Consider the following 12045-nt stretch of genomic DNA (forward strand, 5'->3'; position numbering starts at 1 on the left):
CTTCGGATGTCGGAAGGACTCAAAGGTCTAGGCCAACTTTTGACCGCATCGGTTTTCTTTGGATCAACTTCTATACCCTTACTAGAAACAATGTGACCAAGGAAAGAAACCGATCTTAGCCAAAACTTGCACTTGCTAAACTTAGCATAGAGCTGGTGATCTTTGAGGACTTGCAATACTATCCTCAAATGATTCATCTCATCATCCTCACTTTTAGAGTATATCAAGATGTCATCAATAAAGACAATAACAAATGAGTCTAGATAATTTCTATACACACGATTCATAAGGTCCATGAAAGCTGCCGGGGAATTTGTAATACCAAAGGACATCACTAAGAACTCAAAATGACCATATCTTGTTCGGAAGGCTCTGCTTTCGGAACATCAACACCTCTCGCCCTTAGTTGGTGATAACCCGACCTCAAATCGATTTTTGAAAAGTAACTCACTCTTTGAAGTTGATCAAATAAGTCGTCAATCCTAGGGAATAGATACTTGTTCTTAATGGTCACCTTATTTAATTGTCGGTAATCAATACACATACGAAGAGATCCATCCTTCTTCTTCACAAATAACACCGGTGCACCCCAAGGAGATATACTAGGTTGGATGAAACCCTTATCCAACAAATCTTTAAGTTGAGCTTTTAATTCCTTCAACTCCCCAGGGGCCATCCGGTAAGAAGGGATTGAAATGTCTTGTGTATCCGTCAATAAATCTATGCCGCAATCTTTTTCCCGTTCGGGAGGAATTCCGGGTAAGTCATTGGGAAAGACTTCTGGAAAATCCTTCACTACGGGGACCGACTCCAAAGGAAGAATCTTGGATTCAAGATCCTTGACCCTCACAATATGATAGAGACAACCCTTAGAAATCAACTTACAAGCTTTTAGACATGAAATGATCCTTCCCCTAGGAACAAAATTTCTTCCCTTCCATTTTAAAATGGGTTCATTAGGAAATTGAAACTTCACAATTCGGGTCCTACAATCTATGGACGCAAAACAAGCATGAAGTCAATCCATCCCCAATATAACATCAAAGTCTAACATATCAAGTTCCACCAAATCAACTAAAGTGACTCTATTGGGCAATGATATGGGACAACCCCTATAAACTCTTTTAGCAATTATGGAATCACCCACCGGGGTAGAAATCGAAAAAGGGTTTATCTAAGACATCGGGAAACATATCAAACTTCATAGCCACTAAAGGGGTTACAAAAGACAAAGTGGCACCGGGATCCAACAATGCATAAACATTAATTGAAAATACTTGTAGCATACTGGTCACAACATTTGGAGAGCTCTCTTGATCACCTCGGGATTGGAGAGCATAGAAGCGATTCTTCTTAGGAGCATCGAGATTTGGGCCACTTGCTTGTGCTTGAGGATTTTCCCTTCCTTGAGCCTTTAACATAGGGCAGTCCCTCCTTATGTGGCCACTCTTACCACATTCATAGCAATTACCCGTGCCAACTAGGCACTTGCCTTCATGTTTTCGACTACACTTTGTACAAATAGGCTTCTCAACATAAGGACCACCACCTCTTACTTCTTGAGGCTTGGGGATAGACACTTTACCTTTGTTGACCCTTGGAGTGTTAGGAGGACCTTGGTTGGAATACCTCTTTTTGAACTTTGGCTTATCTTGGATTTCAAACCTAACCTTAGAAGAATTTCCATCATCAGCCCTTGACCTCTTCAATTCTCTACCAACTTGCTTAAGCTTTTGCTCCTCAATTTGTTCGACATGAACCATGAGACGAGAAATGTCTATGCTTGGGATTAGCATAGCCAACCTACATTCATTCACAACAAGATCTGATACCCCCATAACAAATTTGTTCATTGTTGCTCTAGAGTCCCACACCAAAGTAGGAGCATGCTTGGACAATTGAGTAAACTTGAGGCCATACTCTTTCACACTCATACCCCCTCGACGGAGGTTGATGAATTCTTGAATTTTCCTCTCCCTTAGTTCCAAGGGGAAAAACCTATCAAGAAAAGCCGTTTTGAATGTAGCCCAATTTATCGGACCCTCTCTAATAGGTCTCCCCTCCTTCCATTGTTCATACCACACTTGTGCCACATCTTTGAGTTGATAGGCGGCTAACTCCACCTTTTCTTGAGAAGACACACCCATAGCCTCTAGAACCTTAAACATTTCATCAATGAATCCTTGTGCATCTTCTTCCACCTTGGAGCCAAAGAAAGTAGGGAGATTCATCCTTGTGAAATCCCTTATCCTAGAAGTGGTAGTGCTAGCATTGGGGTTCACTTGCACCCTAGCATCCCTAGAAACTTGAGTGGTCAACACTTGAGTCAAATTATGAATAGCCGACCTTATCTCAACATTAGACATAACCCCTTCTTCATTAGAAAATTGAGGGTTTTGAGGAGCTTGAGAGGGAACCTCCTCATTCACATTCTTCTCACCGACCCTCCTTGCATTGTTCTTTCTTGTATTCATTGCCTATAAGCACAAGAGAAGGATTAGAAGAAAAGAACTAAATAAAGTTAAGAATCTTAGGCACGACTATGGAATAACAAAAGAGTTAAAGTTCCTAAGCATCTCGTAGCCTCTCATTCATAAGTGTGGCGCGCTTCACACCCATGAACAAGACTCTAATCGACGTGGAATCTTGTGACATAAATCCTACATTATTCTTGACCTTATGCTCTGATACCAAGTTTGTAATGACCCGAGAGCACCCCCTAGTCGTTACCGGTGTATTCGACCTCGAATAGGTCTTATACAAACCCTTAGCATTCATCATAGCATGTATCATAAAATAAAATCATGGAAAATTTAAAACTTTTACTTTGGAAGTTCAACTTCCTTCATATATGAAAAACAAAATCTAACTTCGTCCCAATGTACCATCTAGACATAGAAGTATCGAAAATGGGTCTTAGCCCTTACATCAATAAGAAGTTTTGAAATAGCAAAGTACAACAATGTCTTTCAACATAAGCAAATAACTAAACATAGAAGCTAGATCATAGGGTCTTGTCCTTGGACTTGAGGACTCACCAACTTAGGGAAGCAACTCCAAGTGTCTTGAGAAGTAAGCTTGAATCCTCAATGACCCGAACCTAAATGTTTGGGGAAAAGGGAGAAAATATGGGTTAGTACAACACCCGTACTAAGTATGGCTACTATGCATAAAAACCATTAAAACATGCATAAAAGGACATTTAGTCAAAATATGCTTTTTACCAAGTGAATCCAATATGCACACAAAGTAAGCATCATAGTCCAAACCAACATAATATCATCCCAACATGTTGACAACCCAGGCTATACTAGTGCAATGCAAAGAATAGACCCCCATAACCTTATCCAAAGCCAAGTATCACATTAAGCAACCTACTTCATGCATACATTCATAAGATCATATCTCATCATAACTTACCATATTCATAATGATCATACATAGCATAGCTTCAACATATATAAGTCATAATCATCATAATCATAAGAGAACAGTACTACAACTATCTCTTAGGATCCCACAAGTGCAATGTGCAAGAGAAGTCCATACCCTCCCTTACACTATGTAGAAACCCTTAACAAAGCCCTAGTAATAGTTCACACCTTTGATACCTTCATTTACTTTTACATTAGGGAAATATTGCAATAACCGATATAGACCATGAGAGCTACATGGAATTCGGTGTTATACTCCCATACTGAAAAGAGAGGGTTAACACTTGCCTAGGGTGTAACCATTTGTACATAGCTATCTAGGTGGATCCACTAAGCTAGAGTCCTATGTGGGGACATAGTTAAGGGTTAAAGAGATTGCTTATTGAAACCCTAACTTACTAAACGTCGGGGTTTCCATCTCATGAGACAACACATACCGTGGGTAATCTGGACTTGCTAAACGTGAGGAAACCCATGTGGGGAGACAGACTTACTAAATGTGAGACCCCCATCTCATTTACATGCCCTTTCGGTGCTAAGCATTTAATTCCCTTTTGTAATCATCTTTAGTCATCACATAAGTTCACATTAGCCTTTACTAGACTTTTATGTAGACATCTTACCATTATAGCTCATATGTGTTCATAAGTGAGTAAAAATCCTTTCACTTTAGAAACACTTAGCAAGTGAGTAAACATTTCACTTTACATAACACTATAATCATGAGGACTACCTTTCAATCATATATCAATCATACCATAACATACATACATACTTCATAGCTAATTCATGTGTAGAGGGTTAAGGATGAGGAAACTAGATCATCAACACCACATTAGGTATAGCATCATTACAATCTAAGTAATTCACCTTTCATACTTGAGTTCAAAGAATAACCAATCTTCATACCTTCTTGCCCTTCTTGGGACATCCATAATTCAATTACCAATTAATTCATAACCAATACATAATACAAGGTAATTCATGAAGTAATAACATAATCAACATCAATATAAGCAATTGACATATTCCCTTCATAGCCTTTAAGGCTTCATTCAAAGACTCAACCTTAATTTCATAGAAATTATACATAACCTAGGGTAGAATCATCATACAAACATGAATTACATAACATCACATTCAATTCATAGCCATCAATCAATATCCAACACAAACTAGGGTTAGAATTAGGTAAAGAAGGAGAAACATAGGTCTAATGGGGAATTCTTCAAGAAACCACCAATACAACATAAATTCATCCATAATTGTTCAAATAACATCAATCAAAGCCAGTTTATAACATCAATTTTACTTTATAAAGAAGACCCATGTTTTTGGATTGAAACCTAGAAATTGGAGATTTTGAAATTCATCTTGAAGGCGCCTCTTGGGGAAAGGAATCCCAAGAGTGATAAGCAGCCATACCTTATTGACGAATTAACCACGAAAATCTGAGTTGAAACCTTGGAGATTAGGTCTTCTTCTTGAAGCTCCCATCTTCTTCAATGGAGTTCTTGAGAATAGAGAGAGAGAGTAAAGAGAAGGAGGAACTTTAGGTTTTGATCTTTGGGGTTTTGTGTTTGAGTGATAAAAATGAGGTAAATTGAATTAAAAATCATATATACACGTCCCATAAAGTACCCTAAATACCCCTCACTTAGTTGGACTCTTTGATGAAGTAAAAATCAAATTTTGAATTTCTGCATTTTCGTCGCGTAATAAGTTTGCGACACAGAGCTATTCCCTGCAGATATTTGGAATTAAATTTCAAGACAGTAGGGTCCGTGACACAACCGCGTTGTGAACTAACTTTTTTCTCCTTGGGGGAGCTAGTCCGCGGCGCGGAGCTATTCCCACCAAGTGCAATTTGCAATCTGCCTTGGCAGCTTGCTTGGCCAAGGTTGGGGTCCTCCTCGGGGACCCTTAGGGTGGCCTCAGGGCATCGTATTCGAACGTTTTGACCCTATAAAATATATTTACCTAATTTGAACCTCTTTACAGGATTATACCATCAGACGACACACCCAAACCTGCCCAAAACCTAAGGACACACTAGAACACATTCTTCTCTAGTTTCCGGACGTCGTGGTCGTTTCTTGACGTTTAGACTTTTACTTTTCCAAGCCAAGTCAATTGCATTAATTTAGGTTTAGAAACATCATTTTTACTATTTTTAAGTCATTATTCATAAGGTGAGGCTCTAACTTAAGTCATAGAATTTTTGGGGTGTTAGAGATATGAATTTCATCATAAATTCATGTAAAACTAGTAATACATGCTCAATTTAATAAAACTCTTCCTTGAAGATCAAAATCCCATAACATATAGTTCATAACAATAAAACATTGGGAATACATGGGTTCACGGGGGAATTCATCATAAAAGCATTGGAATTCATCAATTCATGCATAGAAGATCAAAATTCTATCATTTAAATCAATCTTGAATGGAACCCATGACAATTATAGAAAATCCTAAATTAATTGGAAAATTCTAATCTTTAAAATTAAGGAAATTTGGGAACTCTATGGATGATGAAAGGAATACATGGATGAAAACTATCATACCTCAAGCCCAAAGCTTAACTTCAATGGAGGAATTGAGGCTTGACCTTGATCCTAGCTTGAATCCTTTCTTCTTCTTCAAGTTTCTAGAGAGAGAAATATTTGAGAGGAAGAACTTCGGGGATTTCTTTTGGGTTTTGGAAACAATGACTTGAATGGGTACATTTTATAGTTAAAATGACTTATATAGGGGTCGTAGGCTTAGTCAAAATGATATAGCTTTAGTCTTCTTAAAACCAGAAAAGACCAATTTACCCCTAACTTACAATGCACTGTCCATCTCCGCGAGAGGATCCACGAGCCGTGGTCCTCCTCGTGGTCTTGGACCAGTAGCTAAGCATACCCTTACTTAACCCCTAAGAACTAAGTCACCACCACGAGCCTTCCCACGGCCAGTGATAGCCTTCACGAGCCGTGAAGTGGCTCGTGTGGAGGGGTCTGTTTTGGGCAGATTTCACCTAGCCACTGCCTAGCCCACCACGAACCTTACCACGAGACGTGGTCCTCACCACTGGCCGTGAAAGTGGCCGTGGGAAGGTGGGCAGTGTCTAGGGAAGATTTGGCTGCCCTAGCCTTCATCCTTGGCTTTTGCCCTCACACTTAGCCCTAATTTAGTCTACTAGATTCCGAGGTGTTACAGAAATTCAATACTAAACTCTGTGGTCCCACTTGAATGCTTAAATTCACTGCTCCGAATGTATATCTTTTTCGTTCGTCAAAAGCCTTTACGTTGACTTGGTTATGGTGAACATTTCTCAAGTCAAAGTTTAACTATTTGAGAGTCAAAAGTGGACAAATATTAAGACTAGACCCGTCATCAATCAAGACACGATTTATAATCTTATATAGACACTTGATATTGACATCTAGAGCTTTGTTGTGTATTACCCCTTCAAAGGGTAGCTCTTCATCACAAAAGCTGATATGACGCCCCTAAATCACTTGGCTCACCATAGCTGCCATATTATCACTATTTGTACCCACGGGCATATAAATGTCATCTAAATCCTTCATCAGGGTTTGTCTGTGCAGTTGTGAGCTTATCAATATGGCCCACACTGAGATTTGAGCTGGTGTCTTCTCGAGATGCTTCATAATTGAATAGTCTTGCGGCTGCATTTTCCGCTAGAATTCTTCCACCTCAGCCTCACTAATCGGCCTTTTCTTTTGGTCCTTCTTGTGCCATCACTGGGCTAATTCTTCCAGCGTGTAACATCTACAGGATCTATGTCACGACCCGAGAGCACCCCGTAGTCGTAACACGGTGTACTCGACCCCGAAGGGAGTCTTATACAAGCCTCATAGTCATTCATTGCATTCAATAATGAAATTAGCACATAATTTAAAACCTATTTAAAACCAAACATTCAAACTTCATTAAAAACAACCTTTAAAGGACACAGCGGAAGACTAACTCTCACATGGCCATCTTAACCGAAACTTTAACTAGATAAGGTCACAACCCTTTACAATTGACATCTTAACAATAATCTCAAAATAAGAAAGAACTAGAATCAATAAAAGTCTTTGTCCTCCACATATGAGGACATACCAAAAAAGGTCTTGAGGGAAAACTCTAATCTTAAGTTTCACTAGAGAATGCAATCACCTGCCGGAACCTACACTTGTAGTTAAAAGGGTAGAAATATGGGTTAGCACACAAAAATGTACTAAGTATGATGACCATGCAAAACATGCTAAAAAGGGACATTTTGTTGAAAGTCATGCTTTATGCCAATTCCGTAAAACTTCATAAACATTTATCAAAGAGGCATATCATAAGTTACAACCAACCAACAAGAGCTAAGCACATTCGTCAAGTAAGTCATTTCATCATCTTATGACCTATATCAAAAGTTACCCTAAGATACACCTAAGTAAGACATGAGGTGGCAGCCCATACTACCTCTCCAATACACACCTAGGTGTTCCTCACGACTACAATAAATAAGAACCTTCACAATTCCACACAACATGGTAAGTAACTCATTTCATCAATAAAAGCTACTCATTCATCATTTCATTTAGACAATAAGTCAACAAATCTTCATTTAATTCATTTAGGACACCTTTATGAATTTAGAAGACTTTCACACATTTAGTCCTTAAGACTTAGAGAACTCACTACAGCACCTTCAAAGCCTACTCATGCAATGTATAGATAGCATCCCATACTACTACCTACACTTTGTAGAACCTATCAAGTAACTAGAGTGCACATCTCACATGATGGGAATAAGAGTTTAACCGACATAGACCATGCAAGCTAGACATGGAATCCGGTGTCATATATGCCCACACCGTAAAGAGGTGTTCCACTTGCCTAAGGTAGAACAATAACATTAGCTCGGATGAATCCTTAGCTTGGATGAAATCCTCTGGCTAATATCCTATGTGGGCACATAGTTATGGGATATGAAGATGTTCATTGGAACTCTTAGCCTAACATTGGGAGAGTTTCCATCTAACCATATCCACTCGGTGATTAGCTTACATTACCATAGATTATTTCATTCACATTACATTAGTGTATTAGGGAGGAATGCCTTAGGCCTATCGACCCATGATACATCATTACCAAGGAAGGAATGTTATAAGCATATCGATCCATGGTACATTAAAGGATAGCTCTAGGGTCATCATGAAAAGAATGCCACTAGCCTATCGATTCATGGTCCCTCATTACATGCTTATACTCATGAACGGAATGCCACTAGCCTAATGATTCATGGTACATTGACTCATTAAGAAAGGAATGCCATTAGCCTATCGATTCTAGAGTCTTTACTACATTAGATCATTTATGAAAAGAATGCATAAAGCCTATCAATTCATAGCCATCAAGTCAAGACACATTCATACTAAAATAAAATGGTGCATAAGCCTGTCGATTCTAGATTCAACATTCACATTATAGAACTCTTCACATTCCAACATCATCATTCATGTGTGTCAAGTAGAGTAATATCCTTTCAATACTAACACAAAATACAATGAATACATGTTCCTTATTCTATCGTTGAATCACATATAAGTCCTTCACATTATCATGTACACAACAACAAGACAATACTCCAATTATAATGCCTTCAAGGCCATAATCACAATGTACATGTAAGTAAACACCTCCACCTTTCAAGAGTAACTCTACTACATGAGAATTAGGTCACAACTTAACCTTCTCCAAAGCCATAATCACCATTACTCAATCCTCCACAATCCACCATAGATAGGCATAAATAATAATAGAGATCAATAATACAACTCAATCTAAGCACAATTCTACTAATATTCATTCAAAATCATAAAACCCACTTCATAAGCCAAATTTGGGAATTTAGAGAAATCATGGGTTCAAAGAGTGAAATCATGTCAAATCATCAATTTAACCATCAATATAATCTTAATATGACATTAGTAAACCTCTAAATCGTTTAATAGAAGAACCCATGAGATTGAGTAAAACCCTTGAAATTTCATGAACTTGAAAACTTATTTGGAATTGACTCTAGGGTGAAAATTAACCCTAGATGAAGGATCACCATACCTTTTACTATGATTTTCCTAAGAAATTTGATGAAGAAAACCTTTACTCCAAACCCTAGCTCCCACTTCTTCTTCTTCTTAGACTTAGAGAGAGAAATATTGAGAGAGAAGAACTTTGGGGTTTTTATTTGGGTCCTTTGATTAATGAGTTAAAACTAGGTGTTAAAATACTTAAAACTATATATATACATGATATATATATATATATATATATATATATATATATTTAAAATGACCTCACATCAATACAACTTAATTAAGAAATTCCCAAAAACCCCTAAATTAGGCTACCCCGTCAGGGACCATGCCTACTTGTATAGGCCGTGAGGGGCACTACGGGTCGTGGTGATGCCCATGGTCCTTGAGACAGTGTGCCTCCCTTCCTTGCCAAGCCCTCCAAGGCAAGGCAAGTCAACACCACGAGTCGTGCTGATGCTCATGAACTATGGGGAAGCAACTAGGGAAAGTTGCCTTGCCTCCTTTGAGGCTAAGTGAGCCTCACGCCCAACTTGATGGACCATCTAGGGCACCACGGCTTGTGGTGGTGCCCGTGGTCTTTGGGACAGTAGCTCCCTTAACTTACAACACCTCCGACCAAGCTAAGGCAACCACACGAACCTTCCCACGGCCCGTGGTCATGACCAAGAGTCGTGAAGTGGCTCGTGAAGGGGAGCCTTGGCTTGGCACCCTTCTAGGGCTTACTACCTAGCCACCACGGGTGGCACCACGACTTGTGGTGACCACCACATGTCATAAATACCCTCGTGGCCTAGGGAGGCAGTAGCTAGGCTAAGTTTTAGGTAGCCTAGGTTCCCAAACCATGGCTTACACCCAAAACCCTTAGCTCTTGACGTTAATCCCCACGCTTAGGCTCTATTTTAACCTATTATTTTCCAAGTCGTTACAATCTGGTCATGCCCTGGGTGGCAGTGGTTTAGAACACAAAACTCTTTTGAGTAGGAATTTCTCTTGGGACGAAAGCAACAAATTTTTCGGGTGTCATAATCACAAATTCCTTCTTCTCTTTTATGAATAATGAGGCTAAAACTTTTTCAATGTCATCAATACCAAACAAAACTATCGCTTTTGGCATGCACTAGTGTCACGACCAATGGGTACCACCTAGATGTAACATGGCATATAGAACCCCAAAGAACTCCATACAAGCCACTTAGCTCTCATAACATAAGAAATAGAACACTAAGAGTATAACAATAGTCCAAGTCCAATAGTTTTTTATAAAAGAAAAGTGGAAGTCTAAAACACTTGTCTCATCATAGACATCTAATATAATAGAATGAAATTGGGCCTAACCCATACATCATGTTTAAAAGAGAAATACATGAATGAAACTGGAAAAAAATAAAGTCCGTCCTCGAAGCATGAGGACTCACCAAAGCTCAGAAAATATCTCAAGTCAACCTCTAGCCACGAAACTCGGGAACCTAACTATCGGACCCTACATTTGAGGAAATGTAGGCAAGAGTATGTGTTAGTACAAAACAATGTACCAAGTATGATTGTCATGCATAAAACATTTAAAACATGCAAAAAGGGACATTTCATTTTATAACATGCAATTGACCAAGCTAAAATATGATATAAGAGAGTTACAAAACATACTTCATAAAAACATGGTCAATGCAAGCTAATATCATCTGTAAAGCCTTTGAACACATATGAGATACTCCTTGAGTAACCTTAGTTCATTAGTAATGTAGGTAAATAGCCTTAACCGGCATAGAAACCATGTGAGCTATAATATGATCCCCTAGTGTCTCCCACACCGGAAAGGGTTGTCCTACTTGCCAAGGTAAGGACCATAAACTTCTAGCTTAAGTGGATCCACTAGATAATCATCCTATGGGGTAACATAGTTAAGAGATAAGTAGATTGCTACTAGAAACCCGACATCTACTAACGGGAGAGCTTCCATCTCATGAGATTGCTTCTAGAAACCCGACCTCTAATAATGGAAGAGCTTCCATCTCAATATCCAATATCCTCTCGATTCTAAGAATAAATCCCATAGAATTGTATTTTATTACTTATTCTCATTATCCATGGAACGGTGTCCTTGGAAAACCAATCCAAGCTAAGTTCATTAGGATAGCTCTTACTCTTTGATTCAAATACGTGAGAAAGCCTTTCAACCTAAGAATCCTTTGTATGTGAGAAAACCTTTCACATCATGCTAGTATGTATTTATGAGAATATATTTTCAACATCATCATTGGTACTTTACTCTCAAAGAACCCTTAAAACATTTACATAGATTTCATAAGAAATTGCATAAGTCCATAATTTACCTCTTGAGGTTCGAAATCCATTTTCAATCATAAATGATTAGAAAACATGGGTTAGATATGGATTTCATCATAAATTTATGTAAAACTAGTAATACATGCTTAATTTCATAAAATGCTTCCTTTAAGGAAAAAATCCCACATCATATGATTCATAACTTGAAAACACAGGGATTACATGGGTTTATAGGGGAA

The 12045-nt window shown here is 38.5% G+C and overlaps 1 protein-coding gene across 1 annotated transcript; it reads right to left on the reverse strand.

The window, feature by feature from the left end:
* Positions 1-1139: 1139 nt before the first annotated feature.
* On the reverse strand, positions 1140-7117 carry LOC125834788 (uncharacterized). The gene is made up of 5 exons (XM_049513939.1): positions 6950-7117; positions 2080-2477; positions 1586-1803; positions 1289-1492; positions 1140-1174 (listed from the first exon to the last, which is right to left on the reverse strand). The coding sequence occupies exons 1-5, from the start codon at positions 7115-7117 to the stop codon at positions 1140-1142; spliced, it is 1023 nt and encodes a 340-aa protein (XP_049369896.1).
* Positions 7118-12045: the final 4928 nt, after the last annotated feature.

The sequence above is a fragment of the Solanum verrucosum genome, unplaced genomic scaffold, assembly GCF_900185275.1.
Source record: "Solanum verrucosum unplaced genomic scaffold, falcon-dt-bn FXZP01000073.1, whole genome shotgun sequence".
NCBI classification, from domain to species: domain Eukaryota; kingdom Viridiplantae; phylum Streptophyta; class Magnoliopsida; order Solanales; family Solanaceae; genus Solanum; species Solanum verrucosum.

What these genes read in the sequence shown, in the direction of transcription:
- LOC125834788 (XM_049513939.1), bottom strand. Translation starts at nt 7,117, where the DNA reads ATGCAGCCGCAAGACTATTCAATTATGAAGCATCTCGAGAAGACACCA. An exon ending in GTGATAATATGGCAGCTATG is followed by an intron (nt 2,478 to 6,949) that starts GTGAGCCAAGTG and finishes TTGTGCTTATAG; the next exon opens with GCAATGAATACAAGAAAGAA. An exon ending in CTCTCCAAATGTTGTGACCA is followed by an intron (nt 1,175 to 1,288) that starts GTATGCTACAAG and finishes CCGATGTCTTAG; the next exon opens with ATAAACCCTTTTTCGATTTC.